The sequence below is a fragment of the Notolepis coatsorum genome, assembly GCF_963971535.1.
Source record: "Notolepis coatsorum genome assembly, chromosome: 12".
In the NCBI taxonomy this organism is placed as follows: domain Eukaryota; kingdom Metazoa; phylum Chordata; class Actinopteri; order Aulopiformes; family Paralepididae; genus Notolepis; species Notolepis coatsorum.
The window spans coordinates 15,029,665-15,047,359 of record NC_140176.1 but is presented as its reverse complement, the minus strand read 5'-3'; the positions used below and the strand labels follow the sequence as shown (position 1 = coordinate 15,047,359).

The following is a 17,695-nucleotide window of genomic DNA, read 5'->3' as shown; positions in this document are numbered from 1 at the left end:
GCATTACCGGCCAGATCCTTGTAGGGGCGCTGTCTCGATAATGCAGTGTTCCCTGTGGCAGAAAGGTGTTTTATTTTTTTGGATCTCGAATGGACTTTCCTGTTAGGGTGAATCTATGCGTGTAGCCTGTAGCTTGGAATACGTTTTGGGACGCGGAATTCAGTATGCAGTAAAGGAATATATCATCAGCCAATGGACATATGGATCTACCAGATGGCGATCGATAACTGGGAAATCCTTTTTGGGATCCAACCGGCCACAGATAAGATCTTTTTCACGTAAATTACATGCTGATCAGGCCTTGTTATCATAGCCAACCAGGCGATCAGCGAATGTGGCTACTGAGGCTAACGCCTTTATTGGTAATCAATAATCAGAAACGACGTCCCCCGCCCCCCCCCCCCCCCTTTCATGCATTCATGGTGGAACATTATATCGATCATATGTATTTTTGATTTTTAGCTCTAGCTTCTGTAGAGCCGAAACGCCATTCGATTTAACGTTATTAGCTTAGTAGCCTGTATCTCGTTTTGCAGGAAATATACCAGACCAAATCCCATATAACGCTTATATTCAAGTCGCTATAAAATGGGAACATATTGATGAAGAAATTATTTCTTTAAGCCATTTTGAAGGGACAGTTTATAGTGTCAATTGACAATGAGAATGGACAGATAGCAATACTATAAAATATAGATTTAGCTCTACAAACAGCCTCACGCACAATCAAACCTTATTATGATATACTGGCCGTATAGAGTGGGGCCCGTCTAATCCCTGTGGCCGTCAATGTGTTAATGTCTGAAGGAGTCGACGGAAGGCTTCTTATCCTCTGCAAAAGCATGCAATTGGTCAATATGCACGTGATTGATTGAATGAACATTTTATGAACAGATTGCAGAATGGGTACAGTACAGTACGGCTCAATACACACAATTGTTAAGGGGATGCAGACCAGAGAAAGACTTTCGTGTTGTTTACATCAGGGTCCCCCATTTTCAATTCATAATGAATTGTAAGTAAGGGTGCAACTTGCTCCGTGCAATCCATTCTTTGTGGATCTAGCCCTAGGAGTTTACATCTGTAGCTAGCCTAGCTGTGAGATGGTCTGCTGTAGCTGTTGGTATTTCAGCATTTTGGTTAGAAAGGCTTCTTCTAAGCTGTAGTCAAAAGTACAGCCAAGCTCAAGAATGGACACCTCCCTAAGGTGTTCATTTACAACAAATACATCAGGGGTGTTAGCTCAGCTAACTTAGCTGTAATATTAGAGAACACAGAATCATCATTGCACAGGTTGAACATGCTTGGCTTCACAGTAGAATGCTTAAACAGCGTGATGGATGACCCAGACCACCCTCACGTTTAAAAAAAGAAAAAATACCACATGGCTTGGGAATTGGAACTGAGTGATATTGTTTGTAGTTGGAACTGAGTGATATTGTTTGTAGTTGGAACTGAGTGATATTGTTTGTAGTTGGAACTGAGTGATATTGTTTGTAGTTGGAACTGAGTGATATTGTTTGTAGTTGGAACTGAGTGATATTGTTTGTAGTTGGAACTGAGTGATATTGTTTGTAGTTGGAACTGAGTGATATTGTTTGTAGTTGGAACTGAGTGATATTGTTTGTAGTTGGAACTGAGTGATATTGTTTGTAGTTGGAACTGAGTGATATTGTTTGTAGTTGGAACTGAGTGATATTGTTTGTAGTTGGAACTGAGTGATATTGTTTGTAGTTGGAACTGAGTGATATTGTTTGTAGTTGGAACTGAGTGATATTGTTTGTAGTTGGAACTGAGTGATATTGTTTGTAGTTGGAACTGTGTGATATTGGTCCTCATTCTCAAACGTGTTCGTAAGTGCCTTGTAAATATCTTGGTAAAAAAACGGATTTACGGAAATCCTGAAAGGTTAATCTTCTGTAGTGTGGTAGTTAACATTTTTAACCTTCTGTCTTGTGGTAGTGAAAGGGATAACATTCTGTAGTGTGTTAGTGAAAGGGTTAACCTTCTGTAGTGTGGTAGTGAAATGGTTAACCTTCTGTAGTGTGGTAGTGAAAGGTTAACCTGCTGTAGTGTGGTAGTGAAATGGTTAACCTTCTGTAGTGTGATAGTGAAATGGTTAACCTTCTCTAGTGTGGTAGTGAAAGGGTTAACCTTCTGTAGTGTGGTAGTGAAATGGTTAACCTTCTGTAGTGTGGTAGTGAAAGGTTAACCTGCTGTAGTGTGGTAGTGAAATGGTTAACCTTCTGTAGTGTGATAGTGAAATGGTTAACCTTCTCTAGTGTGGTAGTGAAAGGTTAACCTGCTGTAGTGTGGTAGTGAAATGTTTGATTTTTTTTATCTTTATTTATCTCGAACAACCATAAACACATACACTTGAAATAACAAAAGATAACAAAAACTAAATACAAAAAAAATAAAAAATAAATGAATAAAATACATTAACCGTATGTAGTGTGGTAGTGAAATGGTTAAATAATAGAAGAGCACACAATGGGAAATGCAATCACAGCAGTGGTAACTGTCTGGACATTTTGGATTCATTCCTACTCTCTTGCTCTTTCTCTTTTTCTTTCCATCCTCCCTTCTCTGTCTCTTTTCCTCGTTCACTTCTCAGTTTCCTGGAAGAGACGACTAGTGATTGGCTGAGGACGTTTGAGGGATCTGGTGTTCCCGTCGGACCAATCAACAGCATCCAGGAAGTCTTCTCTGACCCTCAGGTCAGTCGGTGTGGCGAGCCCACACACACACACGCACACACACACACACACACACACACACACACACACACACACACACACACACACACACACACACACACACACACACACACACACACACACACACACACACACACACACACAACTGCATATAAACACACACACACACACATGTACATTCACACACACACACACACACACACACACACACACACACACACACACACACACACACACATACACGCACACACACACACACACACACACACACACACACACACACACACACACACACACACACACACACACACACACACACACACACACACACACACACACACACACACACACACACAGTTAACACTGTTGCCTCACAGCCATGACGTCCTTGGTTCAAACCCCACAGCGGTGCAGGGGTTAACACTGTAGCCTCACAGCCATGACGTCCTGGGTTCAAACCCCACAGCGGTGCAGGGGTTAACACTGTAGCCTCACATCCTGGGTTCCACTACTGTGCCGACTAATCGGTTATTTGATTTCATTGAGAGATCTGTACAATTTTAGTTTCAGTGGCTCAGGAGGCAGAGCAGTCGTCTGGTAATCTGAAGGTTTCTGGTTTGATCCTGGCTCTTTCGACTTCCTGTCAATCAGAGTCAGTCGACATGCCAATGACCAATGTTCTAATTGATCTTTTCATAAGAAGAGAGACATGAGACCCATCGCTATGAATCTTTCCTCACCGTTTACCAACGTCACAGAGCCTTTCCTAGCATGGATAGGAGGAATTGCTATTGCTAATTGACGGCATCGGCTAAGTAAACTAAACCAGCTACAGTCGATGGTTGTCTCATTCGGTGAGATGGCGTGAGTCTACGTGACCTGATGGAGACGAGATCATTTCAACAACAATATCCTATAAGCCTACCCACCTGCAGCTAAAAACACCTGCCAATGGTTTTCAAAACAGTTTCCAATAACAGCTTAAAAGTTCTCACAACCACGGGACCGTCTTAAGGAACTCAACTGGTTCTCAGAACGTGCCAAAGTGTGCACAAGGCCTTCGTTTGATTCGGAGCAGATCGTGGATGGGGCGACTTCATAGCTCGCCGGTCGCCGGTGGAAATAGAACCCAGTCGTCGTCCCATTTTTTTTTAGATCAAAACCATTGTGTGATACGGATTGAGATGTAATTTAGATGCCGCAATGATATAAGACAACAAACGGGACATCGGTGTGATTTAAAACTCATGTTGAACGTGCGCGTCCACATGTAATCCATGAGCAGTCCGATTTGCAGACACAGCAGTTCCCTATACGATTCCCTCGGAGCCTTTTATTAACGCTCTCTTTCATTGTCTCAAGAAGCTTCTCAGACCCCAAGAGCGGTTCGCCACGGCGAGTTCTCACAGTGGAAACGGGCCATGTGTTAGTAAAGCAAAACAGACCAGAATCTCATGCATGAACGATCGAGCAGCTTTGTACTGTAGATGCTCTGTTCCGTGTTGCAGAGCTGTTCCATGGACAGATCTCTCTATACTATCAGATGTTTGTCTCCTGATTCCTTAGATGTTTTAATTAGTGATGGTTTTCTTGTAGTGGCTGTTTCTCTTCCTGTTTTTGTGCATAGGGGGGCTATTTGTGTGTGTTTGTGTGTGTGTGTGTGTGTGTGTGTGTGTGTGTGTGTGTGTGTGTGTGTGTGTGTGTGTGTGTGTGTGTGTGTGTGTGTGTGTGTGTGTGTGTGTGTGTGTGTGTGTGTGTGTGTGTGTGTGGTGTGTGTGTGTGTGTGTGTGTGTGTGTGTGTGTGTGTGTGCTTTAGCCCATCGGTGTGTATAGTAAGGACCAAGATGGTGACTGACATGACATTTTTATTTATTTTATTTTACCTTTATTTATCCAGGCAAATCAATTAATAACACATTCTTATTTACAATGATGGCCTGACAACACTTCTTGGGGGGGGGGGGGGGGGGGGGGGGGGGGGGCTGAAAAGGAATTCAGGATTAAACATTTCCGACATACAATATATGTTATTAGAATATAAATATACATACAACAAGCAATATAGCAGTGAGCGGGGCACCATGACAGACAGGGGGTTGGGGATGTTACTGGGTTGAGAAACAGTTGCAGGATCAGTGAGAATGTTGACTTAGGCATAAAGGTGACCAGTTTGAGAGATTTTTGTAGGTTGTTCCAGTCCCTGGCAGCAGCAGCAGCCCTTAATGACGTTTGACCAATGTGTATCTCTCAGTGTGACGTTACTGTAATGTAGGTGTGGTGTTGTATCGCTCTCAGTGTAACGTTACTGTAATGTAGGTGTGGTGTTGTATATCTCTCTCAGTGTACGTTACTGTAATGTAGGTGCGGTGTTGTATCGCTCTCAGTGTAACGTTACTGTAATGTAGGTGTGGTGTTGTATATCTCTCTCAGTGTAACGTTACTGTAATGTAGGTGCAGTGTTGTATCTCTCTCTCAGTGTAACGTTACTGTAATGTAGGTGTAGTGTTGTATCTCTCAGTGTGGACGTTACTGTAATGTAGGTGTGGTGTTGTATATCTCTCTCAGTGTAACGTTACTGTAATGCAGGTGTAGTGTTGTATCTCTCAGTGTAACGTTACTGTAATGCAGGTGTGGTGTTGTATCTCTCAGTGTAACGTTACTGTAATGCAGGTGTGGTGTTGTATCTCTCAGTGTACCGTTACTGTAATGCAGGTGCGGTGTTGTATATCTCAGTGTAACGTTACTGTAATGCAGGTGTGGTGTTGTATCGCTCTCAGTGTAACGTGACTGTAATGTAGGTGTCGTGTTGTATATCTCAGTGTAACGTTACTGTAATGTAGGTGTGGTGTTGTATATCTCTCTCAGTGTAACGTTACTGTAATGTAGGTGTGGTGTTGTATATCTCTCTCAGTGTAACGTTACTGTAATGTAGGTGCAGTGTTGTATATCTCTCTCAGTGTAACGTTACTGTAATGTAGGTGTGGTGTTGTATATCTCAGTGTAACGTTACTGTAATGTAGGTGCAGTGTTGTATATCTCTTTCAGTGTAACGTTACTGTAATGTAGGTGTAGTGCTGTATATCTCAGTGTAACGTTACTGTAATGTAGATGTAGTGTTGTATATATCAGTGTAACGTTACTGTAATGTAGGTGTAGTGTTGTATATCTCTCTCAGTGTAACGTTACTGTAATGTAGGTGTGGTGTTGTATATCTTTCAGTGTAACGTTACTGTAATGCAGGTGTAGTGTTGTATATCTCAGTGTAACGTTACTGTAATGCAGGTGTAGTGTTGTATATCTCTTTCAGTGTAACGTTACTGTAATGTAGGTGTAGTGCTGTATATCTCAGTGTAACGTTACTGTAATGTAGATGTAGTGTTGTATATCTCAGTGTAACGTTACTGTAATGTAGATGTAGTGTTGTATCTCTCAGTGTAACTTTACTGTAATGTAGGTGTGGTGTTGTATCTCTCAGTGTAACGTTACTGTAATGTAGGTGTAGTGTTGTATATCTCTCTCAGTGTAACGTTACTGTAATGCAGGTGTAGTGTTGTATATCTCTCTCAGTGTAACGTTACTGTAATGCAGGTGTAGTGTTGTATATATCAGTGTAACGTTACTGTAATGTAGGTGTAGTGTTGTATATCTCAGTGTAACTTTACTGTAATGTAGGTGTGGTGTTGTATCTCTCACGGTGCTGTAGTACCGGTCGGTATGACCCACGACAAACATTATCACGGTATCACGTTGTATGTTGGCCTTTCTGTCAACATGTTTATCTTTCAACACGTGATTGGTTGTTGTACACAAAATGAAACAACCCATGCACTCAGGAGGAATGCCAACATAGTGAAGAGATTCATAATGTCATTATTGGCAAGGTTTTGGTCGGTCAGCCCTATAGTACCATTACAGTGCCGTTGCTGTTGCCATTGGTGTTGCTGTTGTTCTTGTTGTTGTTATTGTTGTTGTTGCTGTCATCATCACATTCTTCGACATAAAACCTATGCGGTTCTGGCACTCCGCTGTGTCATGCAATTTACTCCGGTATCCCTCAAGATTTTGATAGAATGTTAACAGTCACACATAGATTGCTTATATTCAACCATACTTATATTCAACCACACATATATTCAACTATACTTATATTCAACCATACTTATATTCAACCATACTTATATTCAACCATTTTATTTGCTCGTCGTACCCAGAGTATCATCCCCACTAGACGTCAGGCCACATTTCGAAACAGTCAGTAACTTGCTACGCAGTGGATTCTATAGTCTTGTGTGAAGTGTTCCAAAGCTGTGAAAAGGTGGAGAAGTCCTCTGTTAGCTTACATACCAGAAATAAGTGTCTGCCGGCGGCTTAAGGAGCCTGTCGTTGATGTGGGTCTTGTTATATATTATGCTAAATGGTGACTCCATACGGAATCGGAATGTGAAAGCATCATTAGTCACTACTGTCAGCCTTATATAACTCAACATGTTACAATAACACTATAGTCAGGCACTGGCTGCATAAACGACTGTACTTACTGTGTGTGTGTGTGTGTGTGTGTGTGTGTGTGTGTGTGTGTGTGTGTGTGTGTGTGTGTGTGTGTGTGTGTGTGTGTGTGTGTGTGTGTGTGTGTGTGTGTGTGTCTGTGTCTGTGTCTGTGTGGTGTGTGTGTGTGTGTGTGTGTGTGTGTGTGTGTGTGTGTGCGTGTGTGTGTGTGTGCATGTTAGTCTTAAGAACAAAGCAACAGGACACATGGCAGAGTGAGGTAAACACAATATAACACACACATGAAAAGAATTCTCTCTCTCCTTCTCTCCTCTTTCTATCCAAACAAAAATAAACACATTGATTGCCAGACTAGTGTGCTGTCCACCTTTCATCCAATCAGCTGGTAGTGTAAGATGATTATGATGACCATGATTAGCCCATTGGACTTTGGGTTGTTTCACTAATGGGACCGCCACTGTCCACATGTCTGTCTGCCTAGCGGTCGTTTGTCTTCATCACAGGGCTCTTCTGGAGACTAAAATAGCACACCCTTTGTATGAGGTGCGTGTGTGTGTGTGTGTGTGTGTGTGTGTGTGTCTGTGTGTGTGCGTGTGTCTGTCTGTGTGTGTGTGTGTGTGTGTGTGTGTGTGAGACATACCCCTCAGCTGCTGCATGTGCACATATTTAACATTAACCCCTCATTCTTTAACCCTTTTACTACCGCACTACCAATGGGTTAACTCTTTCACTGCGACAATACAGACCCTTTCACTGCCACACAACAAATGGTTAACCCTTTCACAACCACACTACAGAAGGTTAACCTTCTGTAGTGTGTTAGTGAAAGGACCTTCTGTATTGTATTTTATTTTATTTGACATTTAAAAAAATACAAGATTCCAGAAAACATCAAGGATGCTACACAAAAAAAGTCAAGACTTATTTCCATTGTTGTCCTTGGTCTCAGACAGACAAGCAATACAAAACATGACCATAAATAACAATTTGACAAACTACATAGACATGAACATTTTAAATGCAGTACAAACGTAGCCACAGACAACAATGTATCAGACAACATTTTCATGCATTTAAAAATCTAGTTTTTAACATTGTCGAGGAGCCATGATTTGACTTTTTTCTTAAAATTGTGTCGGCTACTAGTGCATTTTAGCCGTGAAGGTAGCAAATTCCAATGTATGGCTCCCCAGAATTTAAAAGAACATTTGCCCATATTTGTTTTGAACCTTGGAACACACAGGTCGGCAATGTATTGTATTGTATGTTTTGTATCCTATGCTAAGGACCCCCTCGAAAACGAGATAGCATATCTCAAGGGGGTTATCCTTCTAATAAATTTCAATGCTGGCTCTGGTGTTATGGTTATGCATGTCCCTATTACATTGAAAATAATTTGTAAGATAAGTGGGGGGCCCTATTATTATAAATGTTGTGAACTATATTGAGCTGGAGTTGAACAGACCTGGCTTTCAGAGAGAGCCAGCCCAACAACTGGAAGTGTTGTTTGCCCACATGTGCTCTGGAGGCTAGTCCTAGAGTTAATTGGATGAGTTTGTTCTGGCAAACCTGTAACTTATTTTATTTATTTTGTATCCACTTTTTCTCCTTATTTTTCTCCCATCCCAATTTCGTGTTTCCAATTCTCCCCTCCCCTGTCTTGAACGTTGCTCGACTATGCCCCCCACTGGTCGGTTGTAGGGAGGATAGAAGCCTTGCATCACGTGTCCCCTCCGGTACACGAGGAGGCAGCCTGTCACATCTTTCACCTGCCGGCGCGGACTCTCAGTGGCGAGGTGTAACGCGTGGGACGCTCACACTACCCCCGCCACTTCCTGTCTCTGCTGTGCAGGCGTCACCCGACCCAACCGACCTGTAGGAGTCGCTGTCCACAACGTCCAAATCCCCCACCCATCGACTTCCACCCGCTGGCTCTGCCAATTGAGCCAGTATGACGGCCGGCCCAAGCCTGGAGGCAATGCTGACACACCGGATTCGAGACCGGAGTCTCTTGCATTGGTGACGAGCGCAATCTCCGCTGCGCCACCCAGCCGCCCCCTGTAAGTTATCTTTTAAAACTTTGGTCAGACCTCCGTACCAAGAACAGGTGGCATAGTCAAAGCAACAAGAAACAATTGAATTTGCCAGAATGTGAAGACTTTCAGGCTCTAAATGTATCATGTTAGTGAAAGGGTTAAACATTTTGAAAAACACAGGGCAATATTCACAATAGGTCCCCTTTAGCACAAGAGTGTTTAAAGACCCGTGTTTGACTTAGACTGTAGAAAGACGTCGAGGCACAAAGAGGAAGGCTTGATACAACCCGGGTCTGACGCGCCTCACAAGCCTGGGAGAAAAAAGAGAGTGGCCAGAGCTGAACTGGCATTCGTTTTGTGTACAATTATTTATAAACAATCAATTATTCACAATAAAAGAATCCCTAACAAGCTGCGATGGATACGCCATGCCAAGGTGACTCATCACTACAGTCGCTCCATCATTACCTGTCTGCAGTCAGTGCACACATGGACGTAGGGCTTTGATATAACCCGACACAACAACACGACATTGGCCCGTAATAAAAGAGAGTTACAATTTAATAGTAGAACTCATTTTAGTGCATTTAGTTCTGCGTTTGGTTTCACGGTATGCCTTTCTATAGCCTCGAGCCCCTCAATATAACAATAATCAGTATTTGGCAATACTGTGCGCAATTAGGGTTATTAATCCTGCATTAAAGCCAGGGTTTATCTGCAGAGAGAACAATGGGAGGAAAGGGAAGGAAGAATACAGATTCATTATTATAATAGCAGTGACCTCGTGTTTAGAGAAGGAGGCTTGCGACTTGGGGGGGGGGGGGGGGGGGTGGTTGTTGGAAGAGAACAACTAATGCTCCCCCCTCCCTCAATACTCAATACAGGGTTCGCACAAGGTCCTTGAAGTGCTTAAAGTGCTTGATTTTTGACAAAGAAAAGTCAAGGCCTGTAATTCCTTGAAAACACAGGGTGCTTAAAAAGTCCTTGAAATTCAAATCAACCATTCGCATTGAAAGGTTTGTTCATCCACGATACAATTGTTCTGAGTCAAGAATAGATTTTTTTTGTATCTAAAGTGTAAGTAATTGTCGGAAATTGGTTTTAAGCCATACACATATTGGATCAGATTTTCTTAATAAAACATCTGCATTCTAAAGTGAATTGTATCATTTTAAATGCCCTTTTAAAATGAAAAATAGTGCTTGGGAAAGTACTTGCAAGTCCTTGAATTTCATTTTGCAATGTCTGTGGGAACCCTGTCAATACCCACCATTCCTGTGGGTGTCCTTGAGCAAGGTGCTTAACCAGGACTGTGGCTGCCCACTGTTCCTAAATTAGGTTAGTTTAAATCAAGTTTCAAAATGTGCGGGTACATGTACAAATGTACAGTATATGGCAATGAAGTGGTTCCATTCTATTGACATTGATATCTACTGTATCTATCAACCGGTTTCTGCCCGTCTGTTTCACCTTCTATCTATCTATCTATCTATCTATCTATCTATCTATCTATCTATCTATCTATCTCTATCTCTATCTCTATCTCTATCTCTATCTCTATCTCTCCTCTCTCTCTCTCTCTCTCTCTCTCTCTCTCTCTCTCTCTCTCTCTCTCTCTCTCTCTCTCTCTCTCTCTCTCTCTCTCCATCTATATCTATCCATATCCCTCTCTATTTCTCTCTCTCTCACACGCACACACTCACGCACACACACACACACACACACACACACACACACACACACACACACACACACACACACACACACACACACACACACACACACACACACACACGCACACACATTCGATCGATCAATCAATCAGAGTGACCCAGAATCAGCCTCAGCCTCCAGAGAGGCCAGTGGTGTGGTTTCTCTCAGACAAGCCTCAGGCCTCAAGGCTGGCTTTGTAGTGGCTTACACGCTGCTGTGTGTGTGTGTGTGTGTGTGTGTGTGTGTGTGTGTGTGTGTGTGTGTGTGTGTGTGTGTGTGTGTGTGTGTGTGTGTCAGCATGTGTTTCTTGTACTTTTATCCTTTCGAGGACCAACTATATTCACAGGATTTAGGTTTAGGAATTTTGTGGTTACAGTAGGATTAAGGTTAGGGTGAGGGAATAAATGTATGTCAATGGCATGGCCCACACTATGTGTGTGTGTGTGTGTGTGTGTGTGTGTGTGTGTGTGTGTGTGTGTGTGTGTGTGTGTGTGTGTGTGTGTGTGTGTGCGTGTGTGTGTGTGTGTGTGTGTGTGTGTGTGTGTGTGTGTGTTTGAGACCATGTCTCCCTGAGGCCTCAGGCCAGGCAGCTCCACCAGTTCCACAACAAAGCTTCTTTTAAAACCCGCACGACTCTCTGATGCTTGGATTCAGCAAAGCCGGCCTCTCGGGGAAACGGTGTGTGTGAGCATGCGTGCGTTTTTATCTTCCCGTCTATTTGCGTTGATGAATGTGTGCGCACGCGTGGTTTTCTGTGTATGTGTGTGTGTCTGTGTGTGTGTGTGTGTGTGTGTGTGTGTGTGTGCGTGTGTGTGTGTGTATGTGTGTCGACAATATTCCCCGCATGCCTCACCGTAGCACATGACTGTCAGTGTCAGACGTGACACACGGGGAGAGCTACACGTCTCTACAGTATCGCGTTTCTCGCGCGGAACATGTTACATGTATGTGTGTGTCAGTGGCTTACGTGGGAAAACGACGTATCTGAAAATCACACGCATACAAGGAAGCCACATGAGTGGCGTGTTCTGACACTTAAATACACGCACGCACACGTATAAAACACATGCATGCACACAGACTCACATTATCCGTGGTCTATGCTACCTTTGTGTTTGTGGCTCACTGGTACCTCGTGATCAGACCACCCATGTCTGGTAATTGGATTTTTTTCCCGCCATTTTAGCATCTTCTCACATTTCTCACAACACATTTTCATCAGCATATAAAAGGGATTATTAGAGCCAGGATGTAGCTGGAGAACAGGAGGAAGGGAAGCCCGCGGAGGAAAGGACATACCTCCATGCTCAGGTCCAGTCATTCAAACTGTACATTATGTACAGTGTGTTGAGTGAAGGGTAGGACACATTTTCTTCATCTCCTCCTTCTTTGTTTATCCAATGGCCAGATTTGGTCAGGAGCAGTAGCGCTCAAGTACATGTTTTAAATCACCATTTTAAACCCTTTCACTGCCACACTACCAAAGGGTTAACCCTTTCACAACCACACTCTTTCACTACCACACTACAGACGGTTAACCTTCTGTAGTGTGACAGTGAAATGGTTAACCTTCTGTAGTGTGGTAGTGAACTGGGTTAAATGACCTGTTTACACAAAATGTAAAAAGAAATATATACAGTATGTTCCCCCTCATCCAGAGTGCTATCTATCCATCCAGAGATACTGTAGTTTCAGTGTGATTTGAAAAACTCAAACGCAATGTCTCTTTCTGGAAATCATGACCCGGTTACTCAAGGTAATCCACAGACCTTGTTTTTAGCAGTTTCATGTAGGCACTATTTTCTACGCATTTATTTTTAACATTTTGGTTGAATTGCCCTTTTAAGAAAGACGTAACACGTTTTCCCCCCCCCCATCGATGCACCCTGCCAATGCAATATGCTCCGTATGAGCACGACATCTTAAATTGATGTGGCTTGACCTATGAATCACTGTATTCACTTTTCTTTTGATTTATTTCCTTATTTTTATTTATATTTCTTTTCTTTTGGAAAATGTTTGTCTGTCATTTAGTTTTGACATTTGTCGTCCTTGGCATTCCGTTCTGTGTCCCTATTGGATAACATTCAAGTGCATCTCATTTGTAAATGTTGGTTGTGCTGAAAATTCAATAAACAAATTATATACAAAATTAAAAAGACGGGGCGGCTGGGTGGCGCAGCGGACATTGCGCTCGTCACCAACGCAAGAGACACCGGGTTCGACTCCGGCTGTCGGCGTTGCCTCCGGCTTGGGCCAGCCGTCATACTAACTCATTGGCAGAGTTAGAGGGTGGAAGTCGATGGGTGGTAATCTGGACGTTGTGGACAGCGACTCCTACAGGTCGGTTGGGGGACGCCTGCACAGCAGAGACAGGAAATGGCGGGGGGGTAGTGTGAGCCTCCCACACGTTACACCTCGCCACTGAGAGTCCGCGCTGGCAGGTGAAAAGATGTGACAGGCTGCCTCCTCGTGTACCGGAGGGGACACGTGATGCAAGGCTTCTATCCTCCCTACAACCGGCCAGTGGGGGGGCATATGCGAGCAACGTTCAAGACAGGGGAGGGAAGAATTGGCACTGTGGAATTGGGATGGGAGAAAAATAGAAGAAAAAAATTCAAAATATAAAAAAGACGTAACACAGTAATGGCAAAAACATCACAAGATTCAATCATCATATATAAACATAGGGCTGCTTGATTATTGATCGATATTGAACTGGATAAACGTGCCGTGTCTCCCTTTTCCCTCTCAAAATGAGCTGAAACTACTGTTTGGGCTTGAGGGGGGGGGGGGGGGGGGGTGTAGCACACCACTGTGAAGGAAGGGTGCGCTGCATTTACAACACAAGGCAGAATGAGAGCAACACAGCATGCGGCATAATTATCATTTTATACTGATGCTTTAAAGTAGTCCGTGCTGATGCTTACAATTACATGTCCTTCTATGGTTCTCATCCTCAGAACCAGAAACAAACAACTTCTGCAAGCTTTCTGGCAATACTCAGTTTTTTGCTTTGTCCATAACTAGGGGTGTAACGATGTGACCTCACAACGATTAATTTCAAATTACGATTATTCAGGCGACGATTCAATGCATCATGAAATCTCTTCATTTGACCATGATTCAATTCGATTAATTTTCAATACATTTTCTATCAGTTAATTCCCCCCAACATTTTTAATACACTATAGGTCATGAATGGACTATAGGTAAATAAAAACAATACACACACAAAAAAACATACTAATTTATTTTTGTTGATTAATTTAGATTATAATCTATTCTAACATTTTCAAATCGATGCAGTTGAATCGTCACATTAGAATCGATGCATTTCGATTAATCGATGCATCGTTACACCCCTATACATAACTAATAATAATAATTGTATCTCAACTATATCTTTAAGTTTCATAATTCCTGACAGGCTGTTGGTGTGTTCTCTTGAATCCACCTTATGAACATTTCTTACAGTTTTTTTCTGTAATATAACCAATGGCTTTATGTTGTTAATATACGTGTTGCCCAAAATATGGCAAAATAAGTGAACAATACAGAATCCGCATTGCCTTGTAGTGTAACACATACTTGTGACAAATGCAAGTGTCACACAGGCTGATCTGGCTAAATGGAATTCAACCATTTTAATTTGAAATCACTTTTTGTCATTTACATTTACATTTAGTCATTTAGCTGACGCTTTTATCCAAAGCGACTTACAAGTTCTGTACGACAAGCCATCAGGAAGGGCACAACTCTATCAGCTGAGTAACAATGTTCATCAAAGTGTTGAGTGCTACAGTGTAGGTTAGTTTATTAGGACAAGTGCACGACAGTATGGTTAGTTAGGGTTAGATTTCTTTTTCTTTTTTTCTTCTTTTCTTTGTCAGTGGAGTGCAATGATTTCTCCATATCCATGTTGTACCTTTTAACATGATTTTATGATCTAATTTTACAGACATGTAAATTTGTTCAATCACTATATTCACCCATATCCGTGATTAGGGCTGCAACTAATGACTATTTTGGTAGTCGACTAACTTACTGTCGGTCTGTTATGTTAAGCTAATAAGTCTTCAGCTGGCTGGACCAGAGCTGAGAAGCCACTTTCACAAAGATAGGTAGTGCAAAAAATAAATAAAATTATAATTTTTTTATTTTATTTTAATGACTAATCGACGCAACAATTCCTCGTCGAGGATTTTTTATAATCGACATCGTCGATTATGTCGACTAATCGTTGCAGCCCTATCCGTGATAATACAACAGACATGAATGGACCTGTGGGAACATTTGTATAATGAGAATTGGGGGAATAAGGAAAGTCTTACAATGTATGGCCTTTTTAAAGTTTTACCGTTTGACCATTAATTATACTGTATTGCTTCCATCAGGTTGATTGGGGTCATACAGTATAAGCATTTACACCCTCATCTGTCATTGTGGAACATTTCCTGAGTATATCATCGCCTATGGTTGAATGTTTTGGACGGGCCGATGCACCTGGTCAGACCTGACCTATATTTCCTGCCGTTCGCAGGAAAAATAAAAAGTCAAAATGATACATTCATGTCAAGTAAGTCACATTTATTTTTGATATGAAAGATATATGGGTCACTCATGTCATCATATGTTGGCAGTTGTGCAAAAAATGTGTGTGAACTCATCCCCTAATAATGTTATTGACACATTCTACTACATACAGGTCAGACATTACATCACAATTAGTTACACATGTGCACACACACACACACACACTAACACACACACACACACACACACACACACACACACACACACACACACACACACACACACACACACACACACACACACACCTGACTGATGGCCGAGATTCATCCACATCTGGCCCTAATAGCTACCAGAGAGAGAGAGAGAGTGTGTGTGTGTGTGTGTGTGTGTGTGTGTGTGTGTGTGTGTGTGTGTGTGTGTGTGTGTGTGTGTGTGTGTGTGTGTGTGTGTGTGTGTGTGTGTGTGTGTGTGTGTGTGTGTGTGTGTGTGTGTGTGTGTGTGTGTGTGTGTGTGTGTGTGTGTATGTACGTGTGTGTGTGTGTGTGTGGGTGCTATTATTGTGTATTAAAAGAAGACAATGAAACACTTGTGCCCTGGCTCTCTCTACCATCGTACATCATAAACTACAGTACATCATGAGAAAGTATACAGACAAGCAGTTTGTTTCCAATAAGCACCATGTTCCTTACGCAAATTTGTACAAAACCTGTGTTCTTTCGGGGGAAACAGTAACTGCTGCGTGTGTTCGGGTGCTTTCATATAGTCCCTTTTCAACTAACCAAACTGTTTTGAAAGAGAACAGAGCCCCGATGAGGTCACGGTCCATTGTCTGTTCACACCGACGTCCTTCTCCACAACGCAGCCCCCGGATGGCTGTTATACAGTAGATACAGTAGCCACTGTGTGCCACAATGTGAAAGGAGATATCATCAACACAAAGAGAGGTTTATTATTGAATTCAATCAGGTTCATTGCTTAATATGATTGTCTATAGCCATGGCCTGTTTTCAAACACAGACATTAGCTAGTTGACTGCACCCCCTTTATTTGTGTTCAGGACAGTGCTTGAAAATTGTGTTTATTTTTGTTGTCTTGGTGAAAAAGGCACTTCTGGAAACTCAATACGTATTTTATTAACACAATATAAACAGCCTCCTGAAGCCGAGTGAATGAAGCGCGAGAGCACTCTATGTTCACAGTGAAGCGGAACCCACGAAGCAGACTGAACTGAACTGAGACCATCTTCTGTGGTGGTCTGAATTCTGGTTGCGTCGGATGGGTCGCATGGGTAGTGTGAACACTTGGAGTGTTCACACTACTCTCTGAGGTCACTTGGAGTGTTCACGCCACCCTCTGAGGTCACTTAGAGTGTTTACCCCTCGCTCTGAGGTCACTTGGAGTGTTTACCCCTCGCTCTGAGGTCACTTGGAGTGTTCACGCCACTCTGAGGTCATCTGGAGTGTTCACCCCTCGCTCTGAGGTCACTTGGAGTGTTCACACCACTCTGAGGTCACTTGGAGTGCTCACACCACTCTGAGGTCACTTGGAGTGTTCACACCACTCTGAGGTCACTTGGAGTGCTCACACCACTCTGAGGTCACTTGGAGTGTTCACACCACTCTGAGGTCACTTGGAGTGCTCACACCACTCTGAGGTCACTTGGAGTGTTCACACCACTCTGAGGTCACTTGGAGTGTTCACACCACTCTGAGGTCACTTGGAGTGTTCACACCACTCTGAGGTCACTTGGAGTGCTCACACCACTCTGAGGTCACTTGGAGTGTTCACACCACTCTGAGGTCACTTGGAGTGTTCACACCACTCTGAGGTCACTTGGAGTGTTCACACCACTCTGAGGTCACTTGGAGTGTTCACACCACTCTGAGGTCACTTAGAGTGTTCACACCACTCTGAGGTCACTTGGAGTGTTCACACCACTCTGAGGTCACTTGGAGTGTTCACACCGCCCTCTGAGGTCACTTGGAGTGTTCACACCACTCTGAGGTCACTTAGAGTGTTCACACCACTCTGAGGTCACTTGGAGTGTTTACCCCTCGCTCTGAGGTCACTTGGAGTGTTCACGCCACTCTGAGGTCACTTGGAGTGTTCACGCCACTCTGAGGTCACTTGGAGTGTTCTGTGTTCACACCACTCTGAGGTCACTTGGAGTGTTTTGTGTTCACG

At 42.9% G+C, this 17,695-nt stretch overlaps 2 protein-coding genes across 2 annotated transcripts in view; one reads left to right on the top strand and one right to left on the bottom strand.

Moving 5' to 3' along the window:
* The window catches only part of adarb2 (adenosine deaminase RNA specific B2 (inactive)), a gene marked incomplete at its 5' end in the record, with an annotated part of 512,623 nt that overhangs the window by 418,842 nt on the left and 76,086 nt on the right, over positions 1–17,695 (bottom strand). The window lies entirely within an intron of this gene.
* sugct (succinyl-CoA:glutarate-CoA transferase) overlaps positions 1–17,695 on the top strand; it is a gene marked incomplete at its 3' end in the record, with an annotated part of 157,242 nt that overhangs the window by 113,350 nt on the left and 26,197 nt on the right. Inside the window, exon 11 of the mRNA XM_084326304.1 lies at positions 2,618–2,720. Coding sequence (XP_084182430.1) covers positions 2,618–2,720 — 103 coding nt within the window. The remainder of the gene's footprint in view (positions 1–2,617; positions 2,721–17,695) is intronic.